The 24611-nt window shown below is 48.4% G+C and overlaps 1 protein-coding gene and 1 long non-coding RNA gene across 3 annotated transcripts in view; one reads left to right on the top strand and one right to left on the bottom strand.

Moving 5' to 3' along the window:
• Positions 1 to 24611, bottom strand: part of KSR2 (kinase suppressor of ras 2) — a 265078-nt gene that overhangs the window by 11278 nt on the left and 229189 nt on the right. For both annotated transcript variants that reach the window (XM_039505836.1, XM_039505837.1), the window contains exons 17-18: positions 16292 to 16425; positions 1803 to 1934 (exon numbers count right to left, since the gene is read on the bottom strand). In XM_039505836.1, the coding sequence (XP_039361770.1) occupies positions 1803 to 1934; positions 16292 to 16425 (266 nt within the window). The remainder of the gene's footprint in view (positions 1 to 1802; positions 1935 to 16291; positions 16426 to 24611) is intronic.
• LOC120386480 lies at positions 585 to 4658 on the top strand. Its single transcript, XR_005589732.1, has 3 exons — positions 585 to 824; positions 3583 to 3658; positions 4632 to 4658. It is a non-coding gene; the product is annotated as an uncharacterized LOC120386480 (long non-coding RNA).

The following is a 24611-nucleotide window of genomic DNA, read 5'->3' as shown; positions in this document are numbered from 1 at the left end:
AAGGCACAGAGCTCTCAGCTAATAACTTTAAGCCTTAAGCAAATGGCTTTTGCTTAGTTTGATAAGATCCCTTAATTGCTTCTTTTTTTTTTAACTGCTGAAGTTACACCAGAAATGTACTGGTTTAATTACTGCATTTTTAAATGGAAATATCTCATCAGATAACAGCTTCACATAAACCAATCACTGTATGCTGCAGTCTTTAAGGTGTCCATCAATATGGCACAAAGGAAAATTAATCCACCGGATAAAACCTATAGTCCTATGTCTGCCTCAAGCAAGATTTTGATCAGGGAAATGGTTGAGCCACTTTCACAAAGGATATTTTCTATTAGATAAATAGTGTGAATGATTAACTGGTGCACTAGATGCTCTAACTGGAAGAAAAATTCACTGTTTACTCTACTGCCTGTCATTTAGCATCCCCTCCCCCTACTGTCTGCAGTTTTAGAGCAAAATTCTAATGTTTAAATAGTTCTAGATTATCTAGCATGGAGATCAATGTCCATAGAGTATTCAGAGTATAGAACTCTTCTAGGTTCTCCTACCCACCGCGTTACACACAATCAGCCGGGCTCTCTAAAGTGTTTCACCTATGTTCATGTTATGTAGTATTTATAGGGGAGAGATGGGTCTGAACCAAAAACCCGAGAGCTGAAGCTGGATCTAGTTTCTGGAAGTGGAAGTCCTGAAGTCAAATGGGATCTTGCCCCAAGCTGGGGGATGGCATCTGGAATATGGTTTCGATTCAGTCTGCTGGAGACAAGGGTCAGCTCTGGAATTTGGCTCTGGATGACGCAACACCCCATCGTTTAGAAGAAAAAGTTAAGTTGAGGCCCATCCCTAGTTTAGTTTGGTCAGTGAGATCGCTCCAGCACTCCCTATAGCAACGTTTAGCATGGAGACAATCTCATCCCCCACGCAACGCAGGGAATGGCACTTAAAGTGGGGAAAGGCCGCAAGGGGTCGCAGACCCGGCAAACAAATGTTTAAATATTTTTAAAAATCGAGCTGGGTTGCTGATGGGTGCGCTTTAACCACTCTCTTACTAAATTTGCTGCTCCCAGGTTATGACAGCCGCCACTTTTTTCCAAACTAGTTTAAGCATTGGCAGGAAGAAGAGGGAAAGAATCCTTCATTCTGGCCAAGACCCCAGGGTGTGGGGCAGCCAGCTGGCAGATGCTATATGACCTATAGGCTGCAGCAGTCACTTCCTTTATCTCCTCTGTGCCTTCTTCAACGTAGAGATGATGGCCAATGCATCCATACAGTTAATGGATGGAACCAGCCATCCTGGATTGGCCTGGTCCAGCCACTTCCCTGGCCTTTCCACAAACCCCCAACACATATGTACTGGGCTGGCGGGACCTTGGCTCTATAGCACAAAGAATACTGCAGGCTTTGTTGCATTCCACAGCCTTTCTATAGGCAAGAAGGTGCCCCCCGCCCCAGCAAGGAATCCACACACACCACCTACTCCCCCCTCCTACATGCATCCGACGAAGTGGGTATTCACCCACGAAAGCTCATGCTCCAATACGTCTGTTAGTCTATAAGGTGCCACAGGACTCTTTGTCGCTCTGTTCGGACTGTTCCACAAACCTAAAATCTGCCTGGGAGACCAGGAGAGTTACTTAACTCCTGCTGCGATAAAATGGATTCCTTCAGTTCCATTTCCCTTCCCTCCCGTCGTTCCTGCCTGCTTTGCAGCAGCAACACTGTGCTAGCCCAGGGGCTCATCCCCAACCACAAACTCCTCCCCACAGAGCCAAATATTAGCTTGGGCCCACAACAGGACTTACCCAAGTGCAAAAACGTCTGAGGGCTTGGAGAAGGGCAGCTTGTCCTCTTCCGTGTCAGGCGAGAGCTGGCGGATGATTTCCGGGGCCAGGTGGCACAGCCAGCCATTCTGGATCCGCAGCTTATTCTCCCGCCTGAGGAGACAGGAAGGCAATAGCGAGAGCGTCACTGAGCTGCCATTTCAACCATACCTCCTATGAGGGCCCCTGGGCATGAGGTGACGAACTGGGATAGCAACTGGCTAAGGCTGCACGTCCTCACTGCGTCTATTCAGTCCAGAGGCAAACCCCACTGGGTCAGTAAAGTGATTATTCTAGGGTAGGTCCCGTGTTCTAACTCCTCTAAATAAATCACAAGTAGAAACAAAATGAGTGACCTCACTTTCGTCCCTAGTGCATGTTTGCCCATCTCACAAAACAACTATACAACGGGGCACAGACAGACTCTGTTCATGGAAGACCAGGACTCACATGGGGTGGTAGGAATGGAAAGCTCAGTTGGGATTGAGATTAGTCAGGAGCGTCGTGTGAAGAAACCGTGCATAGTGCCTGCCCTTACAGTCTCACAATGCTATGAGTTCTTTACATTAGCAACCGTCTCCGAAATCCACACCAGCAAAAGATAAAACTTTATCCAGTAATAAACTGTATTTGGAATCAGTGCCGCTGGAGTCAATCCAGGTAGGATCAGGTCCTAAAACAGAACAAAGCGGCTAGGGATAAACGGACAAAAGGCTAAATTCTGATCTGGTATGCTGGTGCAATTCTGGAGTCACTCCGCTGACTTCAGCAAAGGGCCTCCAAATGTACACTGCTATAACAGAGAAGAATTTGCCCGGCAAATGACAGCCTGTGTGAAAGAAAAGACACCCTGGAATTTCAGGCCGTCGTTACAGCAATGCCTGATATATACATAATATAAACCTTTTACAGGAGTGGGTGGGTGAGGTTCTGTGGCCTGCAATGTGCAGGAGGTCAGACTAGATGATCATGATGGTCCCTTCTGGCCTTTAAGTCTATGAGTCTATACAGGAAATATGTCAGACACACACAAAAAAGCAATCCTAGCAAGTGGCTTCCTCATTGACTCAAACCATTTTGTACAGAACAATATAAGAAATGCAACCGAACCGCAGAAAAGACCTTTACATGCATCTGCTACAGAGCGACAAGACACCAAAGGGAAAATCATCAGGAAATCTAAATAGAGCAGAAAGGTCCAGATGGGCGAGTGAACTAGCAACTCAAGGGAAAAAGTCACATTATATCTGCAAGGAGGAGTTTTTGAGGAGAGCTATTCCGGTGTTGTTAGCAATAGAGGGCTAACATGTTCATCATTGAGTAGGGGAGCTAGACAGACAGCGGCCATTCACTGAATGGGAGTTGCATGGCTAAATCTCTGAGCTGGCTTTGAAAATCTCACCCTATATTTTTATTACCAATAGCTTTGCAGACATATATATGTGGGTGAGGGTCCATGGATATGTACACACTCATCCGGTGATGCAATGCCAAATTTAATTAGAGGCCACTTTGCCCCTTGTTTTCACAAACATTATTCTTGAATAGATTTTTTAACTTCGCACTGTGGTGCACAGCCCTTCACTGACCCGATGGCTTGAGCTTTGCCCATTCAGCATCTTGGGGAAATAATAAAATCAATCAATGTATCAATCAACCAATAATAATGATGATGTTTTGTGCTTGGACAGTGCTGCTTGTCGGCAGCTCTCAGAGCGCTGTATAAATAGGTGGGGGAACATCATCATCTCCTTTCCACCAGGGTGAAAGACCAGCCTCGTTAGTGCCCGTTGTGGCCGGTGCTGCCGAAGATGACACTGGTGCAACTCAAATAATAGGTAAAGGTAATAACAGTAAAGTAACTTGCCCGAGGTCACCCAGCGAGGCAGTGCTGGGAACAGACCGCGGGTCTCTTAAACGCCTGGTTGGTGTCTCACCCACTGAACCACATAGGTTCACGCAAGGCCTAATTCATGACCACTGAGATTCACTGGGTCTCCAGTGTCTCCTCTCCAGCAATAACCTTTATGTCACTGGCTGGCCTGAAAGGACACTTCGTAATCTGTCCTGGCACCAGGAGCGGCCACTGCCCTTGCCTGGCACTTAGAACATTAACATTCATCACTCACGTCCCAGCCAGGGCACAGCCAAGGACCCAGAGCTCAACCTTTTCCTTCCCTAGAGTCCTGTTTCTGAAAAACAGATGCCATATTATACTGAGCAATAATCCCTAGGGAAGCCATCACTGACAGCAATTAAACAACTGTTAGTTAATGAAGTGAACCCAGGTCAGCATTAGCAAGCAGCGGGACCTGCACAAAGTACTGATTGCCTGCTTTGTAACTGTCTCAAGGAAGTCAGGTGTGTGGCCTGGGAACTCAGCAATAGCACGTTGAGTCACCTGGGTTGTGTAAAGTGACATTGCCGGGGGTGTGTGTCATGAACTCACTCCTTTGTCACTTTGCTGGCCGGTGCTGGGAGCATCAGGCAAAAGTTTGAATAGGTGAGACTCAATCTTGGGACAAAGGCGAGATTTATGTTACTGCTCCAAGACCCCCTTCTAATCGCAGAAGGGGAACTGGAGGCAGCCTCAGTGCTTTCTTCTAGGAGCTAGGATGCTGCAGTGTTGGCTGGTCGGTCAGATGAAAGGACCTCAGATGCTCCAGCTGGAGCGCCAGGGTTGTGGGAGGAGTATCCAGCCTGGCATAAAGCTAGATTCCATCTCAGAGCAGAAAATGAAACGCAGAAATTGTAAAGCTGGACTGACATTTTCACCAGTAAATAGTGATTTTCTTCCTTCCTTTCTAGCAGGATGCTAAAGGAAACACTTTCAAAGAATCGAATCCCACCTATGGCCCATCTCCATCTGCCTCATGCACACCGTCCAGTCTAAAGCATCATTTGACCCCTAGAATTAACAATGAAAGCAGAAGTGTCCTGCTCCGTACACTGAGCTCCATCCAAGGCGATGACCTCTGTGCTTCCTACCACCAGCTGGATTACCATCGCCTGGATTACTGTTGAGTGTAGGACCGTTGGGTAAGGGAAACTGTCTTGCTCGGTGTTTTATAAAGGGACACCCCACAGAATCAAGTCTAAGTGCCTCCTAACTCACCCATACATCTGCCTTCCACATTTCTGCATTACCGCCGGCCAGCTCCTAACTCTTACATCTCTGCCCGCCCGCCAGTCAAGCTGCATGCGCTAGATTTCCACCCCTGTGTCCCAAGGCTGCACACAAATCACACACGTCCTCCTCTGCAAGCACCTAGCCAGGGTCATTTGTAATTGCTCCCCAAACAGTAGCCCATCCTCACTCTAATTCCACTTGTCACATCCTGCTTCGTTAAAACTAGCTGCCCCAGTAAATGTATTTGCCAATCTCTCTGGTGACATGACTATTAATCCTGAGCTCTCGCCAGCACATAGCCCAGGAATTTCGCTTCATTTTTAATCCTGCTCCCCACCTCATCTACCAGTCACTCCCTTTATCTCCTCAAGGTCCCGGCTAATCAATACACATATATTACGATCCTTTAGCAAATGGATGATACCAGCATGCCAGGTAGGCTTCCTCCTCCTTTCACCTGCCAGGCTGGAGCCTAGGAGGTATCAGTCACGTGGGAACATTCCCCAGTCCACGGGCACTGCTCTCCACTTGAACCTGCTCCCCAAGCCACACTGGAGCTGCTCAACAAAGCTGTCTCCTCAGCCAAGCCGTGTCCATAAGGGGACATATTCTCCCCCTCAGCATGACACAGGGCACAGCCAGTCAGCAGCCCAGATACAAGGCCCTTCGGTTTTGATTTTCACCAATTTTTTCCGAAAAATTCTTGGGTTATAAAAAAAGCCATTATTCACGTTTTACCAAGGTTCACCCTAATTTTGGGAGTGTCGACTCCCTGGCCCCAGCTCCCTGTTCTGGAAGGAGATCTGGCGGCTCGTGAACTGCCACCTCTCCATCCGGAGTGGGGGGCCGGGGCCAGACACCAGGGGGGTCCCGCTCGCAGAGTTTCCATCAGACGGCTCAGCACACCTGTGCAGGGGAGGGGAACTGCTAGTCTGTGGGGACTGCTTCACAGTCAGGGAGCAAGATGAGTGGGGACCAGAGCCCAGCAGCACAGCCTGGCCAACCTCTGCAGCGACAGGCCCGCAGGGAGCAGGCGACTTCCTCAGATGCTACACTGAGACCTTAATCAATGAGTACAGCAACTGCTGCACCCCGGGACTACTGGGCCCCGCTTCCGCTCTGAGTGCCTCCCACCTGCTGAACCCCAGAAATACTGGGCAGCCCTTCCCCCACCAAGAACCTCGTAAGTACCAGGCACCCCTCGCATCCCCACCCACGAGTACCGGGCACCCCTCACCCACTGCACTCCTCACCCCACTACCCCCCTAAACAGCCCTCACCTCCCCACCACTGCCCCCATGAGTACTGGGCACCCCTCACCAACTGCACCCCTCACCCCACTGCCCCATGAACACGCCTCACCTCCCCACCACTGCCCCCACGAGTACTGGGCACCCCTCACCCACTGCACTCCTCACCCCACTGCTCCCCTAAACACCCCTCACCTCCCCACCACTGCCCCCCATGAGTACTAGGCATCCCTCACCACTGAACTCCTCGCCCACTGAGCTCCTCGCCCCACTGCCCCATGAACACCTCTCACCTCCCAGCTCACTGCCCCGTGATGAGTACCTGGCACCCCTCACCCACTGCACCCCTCACCCCACTGCCCCATGAACACCCCTTGCCTCCCCACCACTGCCCCCCATGAGTACTGGGCACCCCTCACCCACTGCACCCCTCATCCACTGCACCCCTGAATACCCCTCACCTCTCTGCCCACTGCCCCCGCCCGAGTACCAGGCACCCCTCACCCACTGCACCCCTCACCCCACTGCCCCATGAACACCCCTTGCCTCCCCACCACTGCCCCCCCATGAGTACTGGGCACCCCTCACCCACTGCACCCCTCATCCACTGCCCCCCGCATACCCCGCCCCTCTCTGCCCCCGGCCCCCCTCCCCGCGGTCCAGGCATCCCTCACCCACTGCCCCCCTGGACACCCCTCACCTCCCGCCCACTGCTCCCCATGAATACCAGGCACCCAAGGCCCTTCGGTTTCATTTTTTATTGATTTTCACCCATTTTTTAAATTTTGTAATAAATAGAGCTAGATCCCCAGAAAACTTTACACTAAATCCAAATGAAAATGAAGGGCCTTCCCCATATACTAGCCTGCTCTGAAGGCAACTGCAGAAAAACATCACATCAGGGAAGAGTTCCCAAGTCTGGAGTGTGCTGCCTAACAGCAGAGAATGTTTGGCACAACCAAGGGAAACGGGAAAGCTTGTTACACAAGGGCAGGTTTTTGCTGTAAATACAGTCGCCCTCTGAGATGGTTGGCCAGTTGGTTTTAAGGAAATTTCCTCCTTTCCCTGCTCCCACTTCATCCCTAGGTTACAGCCGTCGGGGAGAAGAGGCAGGCTCTGGGCACTCTTCTCTCTGAATGTCACAGTCCAGGCTTGTCTCTGCAAAGGGCCCAAACCAAACACCCTCCCACCAAACTTGGGGACAATTCAGATCCTGATAGAAACTTTTCAGTTTGGGCTCAACTCTACTTTGTCTTTTTCCACCCAACCATGTCCTCTTCCTTTACTGGCCAGGCCATGAGGGAGGCCCAAGAACGATAAACTCCCAAAGCAAACGTTCCCTCTTCCTACTTAAGAACGTAACAGGGTGTTGTGTGGCTGTGTATACACAGCATGCATACAAACACACACGCACACACGCCCCTGGGGAGGTTCGCTTTTCCCCTTTCCTATTTCTTCCCAGTCGTTGCCTGCCTGCCTCTGTTTGTGAGATGTGATCAAATCCAGTCATTTGTTTTTAAAAATTCCTCTTCACCACAAAAATGCACCATTGTTCCAAGGCAGCACATGCGTGTTGATAGCACGCGGTCTGATGTGGATCTCAATCACACCAATGGACAACGGAAGAAACGCCGCTGAAATCAACAAGTTCACATTGCCGTGAGCAAGATCAAAAATCAGATGCAAACTCTCCACCCTGTTTTCCCCCAAAAGGCTCCGAGGCAGGTAGTGAGAAAAACAACCAAGAGGTAGGTCAATTAGAAACACAACCCTCCCGACGCACTGCGTGAAGGGACGTCACTAAGAGTTCACAACAGCACAAGCAGCTCACAAGGCTTAGTAAGTCTCTGCCATCACTCTAGAAACCTGACAGCTCCTCTTCGTCTTGGTTGTGGGGAGTGCGCCTTGGCAACCAGTAGCACCAGCAACGCTCAGAGGCCTCCATGCTCCAGGAGTCAGAGGTGAGAGCGCTCTGGTACAGAAGGGAAGCTTTCAACTCCCACCAGGGGGCTTTGAGATTCTTTGCTGGCCCTCATGTGCAGCTCTTAATTACAAGTTGCTACTAAGCACCAAGGTCAATTAAAAGGCACAAAGATTCCCCCCTCTACTGAAGTCTGTGCTCACAGCACTTCTCTAATTGGGGGTGAGGGGGAGAGAGACAAGCACAAGTAATAGTGTGCGCACACAGGGCTCTGAAAAGCAAAGCCTCGCAAATACAATGGAGTGGCCTCCGAAATGGGTTCTGCAGCTCAGATTGCAGCAGCTCCCAGGTTTCAGCCATTCCTTTGGTTGTAACCCATGTGGTCCCCACCTCTGCTCGGCGGTCCAAAAACTCCAACAAAGCTCAGCTGAATCCAGGAGATTCCCATAGTTTTGACACAAAACCACGAATCAGCAGAGGTCTGCCTGAAAGTACCGATGTGCTCAAGCCATCCAGTTCAGCGATACTCTGGGGTGCCAGGATTCCACCTTGGCCCATCATGAGGATGGGATTCAGCTGGGAAGTTCTGGTACAGATCCATCTCCAAACTTCCCTGATATCCAGGTGCGTTTGAGTCTGGGGTTTCAGGGTTTACGAGCCTTCCACTGAACTTGGCTGGGCTCGGAGATTGTATCGAGAGCCGAAACTGGGCAAATTTGATGCGGTTTTGGGCTTCCTGACATAAGTTGTTCCTGGCTTTGTAAATAAGCTGTCCCCCTAGACTCAAATGAACATGTGTTATTGACTTAAAGCCTTGCAAAATCTAGTGATTTAAACACAAGGTTTTATTAATTTTACATTACAAGAGCAGAAGAGCTTGCCAAATTTTGCAAAATCCACTCCCCTCACTCCTACTCTCAGAAGAATTCTACTGAGTGCAACCAAGTGTTTAAAGAAAAATAAAACAAATAAAACTCTCTCTTGAGCTAAGTCTTTAAGTAAGTCTCTCCAGTGTCGATTTTAATGATCACCTTAAGCCTATTCATCAGACAGGCATATGCACTTTTGCATACACCTAGATTGCAAATGCATTATGCCTCATGCTCCTGCCAACTCAGGGTGAGTTTTCACTGAAAAAAGGTGCGTTCTTTCCTCAAGGTAGCTAACAGGTGGTAGCTAATGGGGTAAAATCCTTGTGAAGACCAGGCAGTGTGTTGTTTTCACACATTTTAGCACATCTAGGTAAACCCTAAGCTCCCCCATAGTCCTTACTTCATCCTTCTATAACACATATGAAAACTGCAAATTGCCTTGTTTTCACCAGGATTTTACCTTGCGTCAGTTACCATGAGGTGAGAAAGAACACACCTTTTTTCCCTTAGTGAAGACAAAACCTCAGTGATTTTCACATGCACTATGTGCAAGGTCTGTGCCGGTGCATCAGGTGTTATTATTGTTGTTGTCCTGTCCTGCAATCATCAGATCAGGCCGTGAAGTTTGAAAATGAATTCGGCAACTTGTCCAGGCTCCTTTGTGAGGGATCAATTCAAGATGTTCAATCCAAAACACGTCACTTTCCTTACAATATTGAATTCAAAAGCCTGAGCAGGCATTAGAGCCTGCTCCTGACACGTCTTGCGAAGTGAATATAGTTTGGTCCCATCTCTATTGATTTTCATTCCGGCAATGTGACCCATCTGCAATCCCATAACCAGATATTATTTTCCTAGATGTTTTGGTATCAGAGGATCTGTCATCTTTTGACCATTAATTTCAGCTAATATTTCCCTTGAGAGGGCGTCAATATCCTCAACCCCTGTCATTCCAACCTGAGTTTCCAATCTTCCAGTTTTGGCCAGGTCATCAGCTACCTCACTCCCGTATACACCAACGTGTGATGGAATCCATTGAAAAGTCAATTTATTGTGTCAGCAGACTTGGGTGCTCAGCCTGCAATGGTCGCTGTATGGACAGACCCTTCTTCCTTGGTGGGACCCTTTGTAAGATGCGGGGCTTCATTTGGTTCATTATGACTCTGTAAAAGGGAAATTATACAGCAAATACTGACGCCTGCATGTGGTTCTTCGAGGCCCCCTACTGGAGGCCCCATAGACTTATCACACCCCACCCCAGGAAAGGAGCAGTGAAGGTGGGTCTTCCAGGCTGCCTAGAGAGGCTGCATGGAAGCAGCCAATCCAAGCCCAGCAGGCTCAGATAAAAGGAGCTGCAGGGCCTGAGCAGGTCAGTTCCTGGCTGGGGCCAGAGGAGCCCCTTGCTGGCCACAGGAGCTCAAGCGAGAACCAGAAGATGGATTCTGGTGGCACTGGCATTCAGCGAGGAGGAAGAGGATCTGAGAACTTCAGCCCTGAGAGAAGGGTGAAGAGAAAGGAGCTACATGGGAAAAGGCCCAGGGAACAGCAGCAGTGAACTGGAGGCAGCAGTATGCAGCTGCTGTTTATAGGGTCCCTGAGTTGGGACCAGGAGTAGTGGGTGGGCCCAGGTTCTCCCATTGGCCACTGGCAAAGTGACCTCAGTGTTGAGAAAAGGGACAAGTTTCCTTTACAAGCCTGAGCAAAGGGCTGGATTTAAAGGAGCCCAGGAGAGGCTGACGAGAGAAGGCCCTCTCAGGAAGGCAAGGGTGAGTCCAGCTTGAGCCTGGGATTGGAAAACTTTTGTTTTGTGTTATTTTGGACCTGAATACACCATTTGACTGTGTGACTTGACTGGAGGGCTGAGCCACTGAAGACCTACCAAGCAAGGTCAACAACCTACAAAGGGCACCAGGAGTGGGAGGGGGGTCGGGGGAGATTGCAGTACCACAGCCAGCCAAGAGGAAGTGCCCAGGAGGTGAATGCCCCTTCATACTGCAACGTTAGAGGTGCAAACCTGCTTGCTCTTGAGAATTCCTAGCGAGTTTTCTCGAACGTGTTGGGAAAGGAATGGAATGTTAGAAGCCACCCCAGAACTGGCGGGCAGAGCATGCTGACCTGCCAATAGAATCCCTAACAAAATTGCAATTTAAAAAAAAATTCACTGGTAGCATCCGGTCTCTGCTCCTTTCCCAGCTCAGGCAACTGCATTAGGACCACAGCAAACCTCCAAGGCCTCCCACAAAGCAGGGCCTGTATTGTTGTTATTAAAGTTGAGGGACACTGCAGTGAGTGGAAAAATTCTCTCAGGAAGGCAGAAAAGTCTGCTGCACATGTGGAGGATGAATCCGGCTGAGGCCATGATGCAAAGTGAAATCAGGTCATCACACCCCTTTCCAGTTTAGAAAACTGCAGTGTCTGATAACTGTAGATCTATGTAATTGGATGTTTTTCATACCTTTGAGAATAGAGAATTAATTCAGAACCAACCTTTGGGCTGCATGTTAGTGGTGCACGCGAGGAGAGACTTGGTGCCTGAACTATATTGAAAGCCCTCTGGGGCAGGGACCTAGCCATCTTATGCAGCTATGTAGCACAAAGCTCACTGTCTCCCTGCTATTCTTATTTAACATTTATATTGTGGCAGTGTGTGGAGACCGACCAAGTTGGGGCCCAGCTGTGCCAGGCACTGTACAAATTTATAGGAAATGGCTGTCACTCCCCACAGAGCTGAGCTTATCCTCCATTTCCAGTCCTGTTTGATTGTCCACCTGCTGTGCACTTGTAATAACCTAGATTGTAAACTCATTGGGACAGAGACTGTCTTTTAAACAAGTGTTTGCTCAGGCTCCCAATCCTTCCCTGGAGCCCTTCGGTGCAACCACAACGCAAACAACAACTGCGGGGTGGGGAACAGAGAAGTCAGGCAAGGCTCTTTTCATGCAGTCACTGAACACCAACTGGAAGGACCCTCTCCTACCACAACTCATTAGCATTCCCTGCTCCTTTCGGCTCTGTCAAAACACCACCCTCGGCAAATGAAACCTGCAATTTACTTCGCAGAAGAAAAACAACAACAACAACAACAAATAAACGAGAAGATGCGCGTTGATAGGTGCATTAGCAGAGCCCGCTAAAGGCAAACACAATAGGGCATTCAAACAGCAGCAAGCGCCAGGTGCCGAAGCCCTCTGGCATGCCTGAGTCACGCAGGGAGTGGGGGTGGGCTGCGCTGGCACAGATGTTTGCAAAGCCACGTTGCAGACACTTGAGATACGCCCACGTTGAGTCACAGGGCACAGTATTGACATGGTTGTGAGATCAAGCCCGTTTGCCTCAGGGAGCAGGTTAGGCTGTTCTAGTACCACCTCAGGGCACGTACAAGTGGCCACATCTTGAGGGCAAATGTCCAGGTAAGTCCTGGAAGGCAGAGAGGTTTGTCACCCTGCGCCTTCAGAAAGGGCATGGAATTCAAACCGTTTTGGATATTAGTCCCTTGTTCTGTGGGAGGGCCTCAGAGGAACGAAGAAGTGTTTCATCTCCATAGGATCTGCTCTGAAGATCTGGCCATCCTTGGAAGCTTCGTTGTCCAGTCTTCTGGTATGAAGTCACGCAGCCCTAATGAAAACAGGATGCTTGGGATCTTGGGAGCCTTTCCTTCTCCCAGGATGATGCACTGAGTATATTGTGTGTAGGTCTTTCAGCTGATGCCTTTAGAAGTGAAGGCTTTGTCTCTGCTCTGCATGGGCATTAAAAATCCCACAGTGCGGAAAAGCGGGTTTGTTCTGTTGTCCTGGCTGAAACTTCCCTCCATCCCTTCTTATTGCTTAGCGGCATCCCTGCCTTGACAGACAGGTACAGCTTATGAAGTGCTTTGGGAAGAAAGAACAGGAGTACACAAGTACTCCTGGTTTTTTTGCGGATACAGACTAACACGGCTGCTACTCTGAAACCTGTCATTTGGGAAGAAAGACACTGAGTAAATGGTCCTGGATTCATCTATCAGTGCAATATTAACTTCTTCACCTGTTGTCCGGTCACCGCCAACAAGGTCAAACATCCTCAGTTAGTCTTAAAGGTGCCACAGGACTCTCTGTTGCTTTTTACATCCTCAGTTTGTGTTTGTGTGCGGTACCTCCAGATCCCAGGAGGAGGTGTACACACTGTTTGTCACCCTAACTCTGGGCACTATTTTAACATACCCTGTGTTCCAAGGCATCAGCCTCCCAGGCAAGGGATGGAAGAACACCTAGTGTGAAGGTCTAAGGGGTGGACTGCACTGGGGTCAGGAACTATCTAAAAAGAATAAGACAAAGCATCAATCAGAACAAGCCAATGTGTGGAGGATCAATTCTGTAACCACCCCTTGTAATCATAGTAGGATTTGAACTCGGAATCCTTGGTCTGAGGACACAGATAACCACCACTTCAGCCTAATGAGCAAGCTCATTAGCAGATAGCTGTAGTAAGTTGTTACCTTCTAGTGGTGCAGCCACTTAAGGGGGACATGAAACACCACTGGCCAGTGTATCACATTTGCAGATACCGTGTGGAAAGTGCCAAAACAGCGGTACTCCTAGGACTTTTAAAGCTTTGGGAAATGTCTGTGCTAAAAACTGGCAATGATCTAATTATGCAGGGGGTAAGAAAAATGCTCATCGCACAGTTAACCACTTAACTGGACAATGGATACACTGGCAAGAGGGGTGGGGGATAGAAATAGGTGGCCCATTATCTCTTTCTTTAATCCTCTGACTTTGACACACTATAATTAAAAACTACTTAAAATATGCCGCTTATCTCACAGGTGGCTTTGCAATAAAGCAATAATTAACCACAACAAATCTCTACAATACTGAGGGGGTTTCTTTGGGGTTTTTTTTTTTAATATAGGAAGAATTTTTTAAAAATACAACAAATTAAATCTAAATTAGGAGGCACCTGAAGTGGAGTTTGCCTTCAGCTGGTCTTATCTTAACTGATGGCAGCATAGACTGGCCTAGAGCTGATCTCGATAGAGGACCAAGAGATCAGGGGAGGAAGACTTTGGAAGTGACTTTGTTCTATGCTCTTCTGGCCCAGGCGAAGGGAACCAGCTGCTGCAGCAGCACTGCAGTCCTGTTTGGACTGGTGCTTCTCATCAGAGAAGAGATCATCTGCAGGGACAGACTGCAGCAGCTGCACATCAGGTGCATAAATAAAACAGCCGAAGCCACTTCTCTGGAGAACACAATGCTAAGGGGGAGAGTGCAGAGAACCGTTACCTCTGGGAGCTATAATGGATGAACACCTGTCCATGAGGTGTCCTCTTCTGAAGGTAACACTGAAGCCACCGAGGGATCCCCCCCCACCAACATTCTGGCCCAAAATTCCAGTTGCTCTATTATAACTCATGGTTCCCAGTCTTAAAACCAGCAAAGCAATCCAACTGCCAAAGCAAGGAGCCGAAACCCTTCTCCTGGAGCCAGTCTGAAATCATTCCAAACCCAGAGCCGCACAGCCTCAGTTCTGTGACGTGGCTGAGCCAGACTGAAATGTCCCCAGTGCAGCCTCGGACAGCACGCAAAAATATTCCTGCTCCAGAATTAGCACCACATTTCCCAAGGCTCTGGCTAAGAAAGGAACACCAGGGAGGAGTCTGATCACTTGATTCCATATAGGAACCGGAGCGGTGGGACAGAACAGGTAAATCACTGCAGCACATGGATTCTTGGCTGGGTGAGGCAGGATACCGACCGCAGGCTAGTGGAATTGAGCTGAGGATTGAGAGTGAGGATGTTCCCCAATCCCAGCCCCCGCCCCTGACTCATTGTATGGCCATCAACATTTCATAGCTTCTCTGCCTCAATAGCCCACATGTGAAATGGGGAGGATACGACTTCCTCAACACGGGGGCTGTGCAAATCATTGATTTTTGGTTCACTGGCATTTTTTTTAAATGAAGGTTCTTTTGGGGTGAAAATGAGATTTTGGGGGAATTTTTGTCGAATCAAAAATTTGGAAAAATGTAGTTTTGAGTTGAACAAAACCTTTAGCCTTTTTAACCTTTTTCATGAAAGCGAAGGAGGAGGCAGTGTTGGCACCCGAATAACCTTCAGCTCAGTGTGTGGGACACTCACTTGGGAGAGCAGGGACCTGAACCCAGGTGCCCACCTTCCAGGTGAGTGTCACTGGGCTCAAGTTATAAGGGGAAGGGGTGGGGGGGCGACACCACCACCAACACCTCCCGTCTTGTGAATGGTGACAAGCCAAAGTCCCTTGTGAATCTAGGCCCGGCCAAAATTATTCAGCAAATTTGATCCAAAACTGCATTTCTCAGCAACTAAATTATTTGTCCAAAGAATGTCCCCCAGTTCTAGCTGTGAGGATTGGTTGATTAACAGGCTTTAAAGATGCTAAGTGTTATCATCACATCAACAGGTGACACGATGTCCCTATGAAATGCCCTCCGTCACAGCACCAAAATCACAGGAAGCCCATTTCACACAGTTCTGACCTGAAACTATAAACTGGACCATTTGCTCAAAACTGGGCCCATGTTCAGTCCACAGACCTATGAGCTCTGGGCTGCGATCTGAATTGGTATCTAGACTTGAATTCTGAGTGTGCGCCCACCTGCTTTGGGGGTTAACTACAAATCCATCACACGGCGCTCATGAAAGCAAGATTTTGCTATCTCAATGCAACAGCAACAGCCAGCTCAGCCTAAACTCAGGGATGAAGAAGCCCTCTCCTCCTGTTGGTACATCACTACCAAAAGAGAAAGCAGGTGAGAGCAAGTCACAATGGCTTCTGCCCCAGGAAAAATTCTGGGTCAAAATCATCCCCTCTGCAGGATGGCTGGGAGTTTTAAGCTGCCACTGCATCATTCCATCCAGGGAGTGGTTTGCCTTGCCCTTCCCTCCACCACTCTCTCGGTAACAGGCTGGAGGCACTGACTCAAAAGGCCATTCTTGGTAAGCTGGCAACACCCTGCACTCTGGATCCCAGAAACCAAACCGTGTCCCTGCAGGGGGAAAGGGACACAAGGAAGAGGAGGGTAATTCTCTGAGCCAGCCCCACAGCTCCCCCGGGCCAAAGCAAGGCTACAGCACCCCAAACCCACTTCTCCATGGCTGACTCCTGTGTGGGTCCGTGGCCCCTCCTTGGGCCTGTCCCATAAGGACGGTATTAGCAGAGAAAGGAAGGTTACTCTTTGGCACAGAAGATGGGTTGGAAGATGCTAGAGACAAACGACGGTGTGGAGGACTAACACCCACAGGAGCATTTCCAGCACCCCACAGGCTTCAGCTACAGCCTACCTGCCTGCTTGCAGAACTCCCGATATTCTGAAGAGACCGAAGTCCGTGATCACCACCTTCCCGTTGTCATAGAAAATGTTTTTAGACTTGAGGTCTTTGTGAAGGATCCCCTTGGCGTGCAGGTACCCCATTCCCTGCAAGAAAGGAGAGAGAAGGAACTGGATGGGAGACACAAACAACTGGAATAGCATAATCCCTGAAGAGACAACACCAGCTCGTGCCAGCATGCAGCATGGTTACGGATGGCTTCCAGTACCATCTCTAAATGGACTGAACGCAAGGAGAGGGGAAGGGATTTCAGACGTGAGTGCTCCGTCACTTCCAGGCAGCTGGGCCAGTTCAAGCGAGGGGTCCAGGAAGGGTGGGGGCTCACACATTTGGATCACCCTTCTGCTTGCAAAACAGAATTTCAGCTGTGAGAGAAAACCACATGACATCATTTCACCCCTGGGCCTTGGCTCCTGCCCTGCACACGTTCCCTGGGCGGCACACAGCAGGGTGCGTAGGGCCGTGATGCTCGAGTGCAAGCACGAGCAGGGTGCAACTAAGATTTCAGGTAGCCTGGATCCACTCAGCCCTCCACAGCCCACTCCTGCACCCTAAAGCTCTAATCAGCAGGAGCGTGAACCCCCAGCAGAGCTCTGCCCTAGGGGACACAGGGAATGGAACGGTTCTTCCCGCACAGTGCACCAGTAAGCCTGCAGCCAGGGCCATGTGCAGCCATGCAGAGGGGCAGCTTCATTAGTTACTATCTGTTCAGTCATGCCCACTGGCCATTGCCCACTGTGTAAGGGCAGCGAGGAACTGCCTTGCCCCAGGAAAAGCTCCAGGAGCCATTCTGCCTTAGGTAGTCACAAGACATCCAGGCACGTGAGGGAATGACTATTCCCTGTGCTGCACAGGACTCGCTGTCTGACCATAGGCTTGTCACTTGGAGGCTCCCTGCCTCAGTTTCCCCATCTGTAAAATGGGGATGACTAGGATAAGCCAGGAATTCGCAGGGGTGCTGTGAGAATCAATTAATGTTTACAAAGTGTATTGAGATCCTTGGCTGGATGCTGTCAAAAAAGAGCCATTCTGTTATCATTTTATGCCTATTTGCTAAGCTGGTTGCAATTTCATCATCCTGATTAATTCACTATGCAGAAAAAATCAACAGCATAACAAATCGCATTCACTTTCTTGCAATCCTCTGCTGAGGATGAGGAATACCGTATTCATTTTCTTTTCGATTTGGGGAGCTGGAAGGTAATTCAAAGCTTTCCATCTCCACCACCACCATCCCTGTCTGAATCATTAATTCATGTTTTCTACCTTCACCCCAAGATTAGTCTAGAAATAATTAGAAATAATTTCTAATGGTCTAGCGATCATAGCAGCGTAGGAGGCCTGTAAAGGCTTGGTTTAGCTTTGTCTCCTATTGAGACCTATGTGGTGGAAAATTATAATTAGCACCAGTGATGTAAAGAAGTGGGGGAAGGGAGATCAGAACTTCCCTGCAGCGAGCCTGTTCGAGATGGTCAAAGCCAGCCAATGACCGAGTTGTGCTATGAAGACATCTGGGCTGTGACGCTAGGTTATGTTATAAATGTCATGTCTGGAAGAACCCACACTCTGAAGCCCACTCTCAGGCAATGTCTACACTAAGGAGCTTGTGCTGGCATAGCTATGTTGGAATAGCCATGCTGGCATAGCCCCCGAGTGTAGACTCGGCCCACACTGACAGAACACAATTCCCCACAATACAAACACCAGGAGTCACCCGATTAAATTCATAGGCAGCAGGATTAATACAAACTAGAGGAAGGACTTTTTTCACACAACACACAATTAACCTGTGGAACTCATTGTCATGGGAAGGTGTGATGGCTGAAAGTACAACTGGGTTCAAAATAATAACTAACTAAATAAATTCAGAGAGGTTAAACCCATCAATAGCTATTAGCCAAGATGGTCAGAGATGCAACACCATGCTCAGGGCAATGCAAACCTCTGACTGCCAGAATCCAGGCGTGGAAGAGGGGGTGGATCACTCCAACTTCCCTGGTCTGTTCACTCCTCCTGAAGCTCAGGTTCTGGCCACTGCTGGATACAGGATACTGGGCTCAATGGACCATTGGTCTGAGGCAGTATGGCTGCTCTAGTTATGTTCTAAGGAGTTTTTCTGTCTGGGTAGGAACTCCCCTTCCTGAGGATGGTAGCTATGTCAATCAGGACCGTGGCGTTTTCACACCCCTCACCAATGTAGCTATGTCAATACAACTTTTATGGGTAGACCAAGCCACAGAGCCCAAGTGGCAGGAGATGGCTGGTGCCATGGGAAATGCCCAGTCATAAAGAGACCTGACACTTTAAGAATCCATAAACAGGCTTAAGGAAGGAGAACCCAGTTGCTTCTCCATGAAACAGTCCCTCCTCTGCCACCCCACACCAGGTGTACAACAGGTGCCTACCAAGGCATGAGCTCTTTTGTGGTCTACTGTTTAGAGCAGAGGACAGAGTCAGGACACTTGGGTTCTATCCCGGTTTCTACCTGTGTCATGTTATTGGACCTTGGACGAGACACGTCTGCTTTCCATACCTCAGTTTCCCCATCTGTAGAACAGACACTCTCCTAGCCCACCCAGGCTTACTTCACCCAGTGCTACGCGCTCCAAGAGCCGCTGATGAAAGACACCATGGAAGTGCAAAGTATTTTAGCTGAACATGGCGATTATTATTGGAATTACAGGCCCAAAGAGGGGCCTGCACACCCTAACACATGTAGTAACATTCTATGCCAGCTGGTTTTTGAATGACCGTTACTATCACCTTGCCAAAAAACTACGGGCAAGAAAAGAAATTAATTTGTTTTTGTTGCAGTAGCACTGAGTGGCTCCCAACCAAGATCACTGTGCTAGGAGCTGCACGCATGCAAGCTCACACACACACACACACACACACTTATAGTGACAATCAGCTTCCAAATGGCCCATGCAGTAGAACAGGGGTCGGCAGCCTTTCAGAAGTGCTGTGCCGAGTCTTCATTTATTCACTCTGATTTAAGGTTTCACGTGCCAGTAATACATTTGAACGTTTTTAGAAGGTCTCTTTCTATAAGTCTATAATATATAACTAAACTCCTGTTGTATGTAAAGTAAATAAGGTTTTTAAAATGTTTAAGAAGCTTCATTTAAAATTAAATTAAAATGCAGAGCCCCCCGGACTGGTGGCCAGGACCCGGGCAGTGTGAGTGCCACTGGAAATCAGCTCGCGTGCCGCCTTTGCCACACATGCCATAGGTTGCCTACCCCTGCAGTAGAAGTTCGTTACCTTAAGCAAACCATCACCACCTATGACTGTTCATTATAGACCAAATCCCTCAGGGATATTTTCAGCCAAACTTGAACCGAAGTCAGCAAAATCCGTGTCAGGACACAGGGATTGGGACCTGTAAGGATCATACTGAAGCACTGTGAAGGCAGCTGCCCTCTCTGACTCAGCTGCTGGGTAAGATGTCCAGACTTAGGGTTTTGTTCCATACCCAAAAAAGGGTGACGTTTGGGTGAGAGTTTGAAATTGGGCTTGGTCACAGTTGGCCTGGGGTGCACGGCAGTGATTTTATGGTGTGTTGACAACAGCAGACATTCTATGGTAAGTCAGTGCTTAGTCACTGGGTGTGCCTGCGCAAGGGTCATTCTCTCCCTGTTCCTTTGGGCCGCCCCTGTGTTTATGAAAGAGGCAGCAGGTCTCAATGAAAGGAAGAGGTGGCTTTGCAGAGCGTTGTTATTTATAGCCTTGGTTTCGGCTAAAAGTTTCCTGTAGGAAAAGCACTGATGCTGCGTACGTAAAACTTCAGAGGACCCCTGTTCGGCCAGCGCATTATCGTTTTACACACCGGGGACATGTTATTTCAGATCCTTCCCAAACTCAAGGACAGGAACCTGCACTGGGGGCCCAAACTTCCCTCTCAGACGCACGCTCAAACTGGGGGTTGTGCGCGTGTGTATCTGAGGGGAGGACCTGGCTCTTCGTCATTTGTTTGCTTCGGCTCAGACAGTGGCTGCAGTTTAGGAGGAAGGAATTTATCCAACGTATTGCCTAGGACAGTTCTCTAAAGCTGGAACAAGCCCTGGGCTAGCAAACAGCATCTTTACCACCCAGCCCCAGTTCTCTACCTCTCCCCTACATCTGTCATCCCAGGTCCAACAGCCCCGCTCCTGCCAACCTTTGCATCAGTAATGATAAGCGCATCCTTCGCTAAGTACTACATGAATGGTCTCAGGCTTCCTGCGTATATGAAAAGTCAGCTCCCCCTGCTGGCTCAGCTTTCTAAACGAATTAGCCCGAGGTTAGCTAGGATCACATTACAACAGGAACCCTTGCACCCAATAATCCAATCAGCTTATAGGATCTTCAATCAAGTAAGGCGACTAAAAGGATAGAGTCGTTCAATTACTGTGACTGATACAGTATAGTCAGGGATCCCTGTCTGGACTTACTCCGAGCCGCTTCTCCTCCCTCGCTCCAGGCTACGCTGAGCCTTTTCTAGGCTGGCTTGGAGAGGAAAGCCTCAGTGCAATGCAGAGGTACAGCAAAGGCTGCACTGAACAACATGCCAAGCTTGAAAGGTTTGGTGATACAGCATGGTGTCCCCCCTGCAGTGGGCGACCACTACACAGATTGGCCTGTACGCCAAGGACACATGGACAGAGGCAGCTATAATTTAAGGATGGGGGAGGCCCCTCACTTGCAATGGGAGCTGTGGATGCTCAGCCTCTGGAAATCAGGCCTGGGCGTTTAGAGAACTGTGACAGAATGTACCCTGTGTCCACGCGCTACATACTATTGTAATAATCTTTGTTCAAAGTATGCCTTGGGATGTATGATTTTAAAACTCATAATTTGCTGATCATTATTGTCCTAATAAAATGTGTGTGGCAACATTGTATGTGAAGTTATAAGATTTTGCTGTATGGTGTTCTTAACACATGTTCCAAACTGAGTTTAAGCAATAAACAGAGTCATTGAGCAGGAAGGGAAACATAAGGCTGCTCAAACAGGTGAGGGAAAAGCAGCAGGGAACATCCTTCCCTATAGACTCAGTCCCCTGAATCTCATCTGGGAATGTTTTCCAAGAGGGGAACTGACACTATAAAAAGGACCCTCCTTTCTGCATCTCCACCTGTCGATTCACTGCACCAGAAGGGACAAAGGAAGCAGCCATTTAAATGGAGAAGGGGTCCTGACCTATAAAGTTCAGTCAGTAAGACTGCTGAAAGCATGTGGCCAGAAAACTTTGCTTTGAGTTTGAAATAGTTTGTTAAGTTAGGCACCAAGTGTGTTTTATCTTTATTTTTCTTGTAACCATTTCTGACTTTTATGCCTCACTACTTGTGCTCACTGAAAATCTCTCTCTTTGTGGTTAATAAACTTGTTTTATTGTTTTATCTAATCTGGTTTGTTTAAACTGAAGTTTCTGGGAAACTCCATTTGGGGTAACAAAATGTGTGCGTGTCATTTCTATTGATGAAATGACGGACTTTATATAAACATTTATTGTCCAGAAGTGGGCTGGGCACTACAGGAACTACATGTCTGGGGGGAAATCTAAGGCTGGGAGTGTGTTGAGGTCACCCTGCAGTATAACCAAAGCTGGTAAGAGCCAAGGGGTGGCTGGCTGCAGCACACACACATACATAGCTGGGAGTGATTTGCACACAGAAGGCTGTTTGTGAGCAGTCCACACTGGAGACTACAGGAGCAAGACATTGTAAAGGGCACCCCAGGTTAGAGGGTAGGGGTGACACAGCTACTCATTAGTCCGGATCAGTGGTGGGCACTGCGGCCCATCAAAGTAATCTGATTGCAAGCCGCAAGACATTTTGCTGGCGTTGACCCTCTGCAGGCACGTCTCCCCAACAGTGGCCAATGCCAGGTGCTTCAGAGGGAGTGAACAGAACAGGGAATCATCAAGTGATCCATCCCCTGTCACCCATTTCCAGCTTCTGGAAAACAGAAGTGCTTAACTGTAAGCACTTGCTTAAATCCCATTGACTTCAATAAGGCTTAAGAAGGCGCTTCAAGATCAGAATGTGCTTAAATGAGTTGCTGAATCTGGGCCTAAATAAACCCAAACTAGGTATTAAAACATTAAGAGGGCACAAGTGACAATACAGAAGCAGAAGAGAAAAGTGAAGATCCTATCGTGACGTGGGCTACACTGCAGAGTCTAGATGTTACTCGTTGACATGCATTTGAGTGTTGCAACAGGTATAAGTTCTACAAAGTAAACAGGGCTAGAGATACCACACAGGTGCACTGCAGCCCAGGCAGGACAGGGAGAGGAAACAACCTTTGCATTTCCTGACTTTTTGTGATTTTAACTGTGCAACTTCCACATTGCACCAGAGGCTGCTCTAGCTATAGGCAAACTAGGCAGCTGGGCCAAACCTGAGCAGACTGCAACTTGGTGTGCCAGATGGCAACGTGCTCACATAGATTTGGCCTGGCCACCCCTCTGTCATGACAACAGCAGGGCCAAACCTCAGTGAGTGGCACTGCAACCTCCCGCCCCCCTACCCCTTCTACCATAACCAGAGAACCATCAGAGGGCTTGTCATGCCCCCACCCCAGACACTCATCATCCCTCCTGGTTCAGCAAATCTGACTTATGAGGAGAGGCTGAGGGAACTGGGATTGTTTAGCCTGCAGAAGAGAAGAATGAGGGGGGATTTGATAGCTGCTTTCAACTACCTGAAAGGGGGTTCCAAAGAGGATGGATCTAGACTGTTCTCAGTGGCACCAGGTGACAGAACAAGGAGTAATGGTCTCAAGTTGCAGTGGGGGAGGTTTAGGTTGGATATTAGGAAAAACTTTTTCACTAGGAGGGTGGTGAAGCACTGGAATGGGTTACCTAGGGAGGTGGTGGAATCTCCTTCCTTACAGGTTTTTAAGGTCGGGCTTGACAAAGCCCTGGCTGGGATGATTTAGCTGGGTTTGGTCCTGCTTTGAGCAGGGGGTTGGACTAGATGACCTCCTGAGGTCCCTTCCAACCCTGAGATTCTATGATTCTATGATTCTATTCTAGGAGGTTGGAGGGGGTGGCACACTGAGGTATTGCCTAGGGAGGCAGATTGTCTTGAGCAGCCTCTGCGATGCACAAATGCAGTTTTTGCATTTTGGTTCCCAGAGTTAGTTTAATTTATTTATTTTAAAAGGAAAAAGCCAAGCTCTCTAACCACAACCACCACTGGAAGTTTGCATGTACCACACATGTGTGTCTTTAAGTGTGAAGGGTGCCAGGAGCACAGTGGGCAGGAAACAGTTTTCTCACCATCTGAGAAGTTGAGATTTTGAGAAATTTTTCCATCTCGAATTGGGACAAAAAGCCAAAAATCAAACATTTTCACAAACCAAAAATTCAGATCAGGTCAATGAAAACATTTCCTTTCAATTTCAACTTAAAAAAAAAACTTGAGAAAAAAATCTGTAAGTTAACATACATTTCTTAAGAAAAAGTCATTTAAACATAACATTGGGACTTTTTTGTTTAAAAAAAAAGGTCAGACTGGGACATACTGACAATTTGGAAACTGATTTGCACAGGAACTTTACTGAAACTCACCAATTCTCCCCCCCCCCCCATTGTTTTCATTTTGATGAATCAGCATTTTCCAACCAAAAAATGTTTTTTGTCAAAAAATTGCCGAGCAGTTCTAGCAAGTAACGCATGGGAACCTGGGGTAAACACACAGGTGCTCCGAACTGCATCCCTCAACCTGTTTTTTAAAGTTTGTCGCCCTTGAGATCTGCATATGCAAGTGCTCCGTATACACACACGTAAGGAGATAGGCACCAGTCGGCCATTAGTGCTTGGTGTCCTGCTGGAAGTGCTGTATCCTGGCAGAGCTAACAGGAAGCAGTCAATATCTTTGGCCGGCACATGGCAAGGAACATGCACTGAAAAGTATAGCTGTAAATGTGCGTTTGCATCTCTTTGGATGAGAGAGCACTGAGAGGGATTTTAAAAAAACGTTTGCTGCATGTGCTCAGTATTAAGCTTTCAAACGTTTAGAACTTTCTCTGGGTATGTCTGCACCAGAGCTGGAAGGTGTAATTTCCAGCTTGAATAGACACACGCGTGCTAGCTGTAATAGAGCCAGCACGCTAAAAATAGATGTGTAGCCACAGCAAGGGCGGGCCAGATGCCTGAGTACTTTCCTAGGGTATTGGACAGGATCGTATTTGGGGTGGCTAGCCCGTCGCACTGTTATACTTCCATTTTTAGTACGCTGCTCGATCTGAGCTAGCCTGAGTATGTCTACCTGAGCTGGAAACT

This window comes from Mauremys reevesii, linkage group 18, assembly GCF_016161935.1.
Source record: "Mauremys reevesii isolate NIE-2019 linkage group 18, ASM1616193v1, whole genome shotgun sequence".
In the NCBI taxonomy this organism is placed as follows: Eukaryota; Metazoa; Chordata; order Testudines; family Geoemydidae; genus Mauremys; species Mauremys reevesii.
The sequence above is the reverse complement of the archived record's forward strand: the minus strand, read 5'-3'. Positions and strand labels throughout refer to the sequence as shown.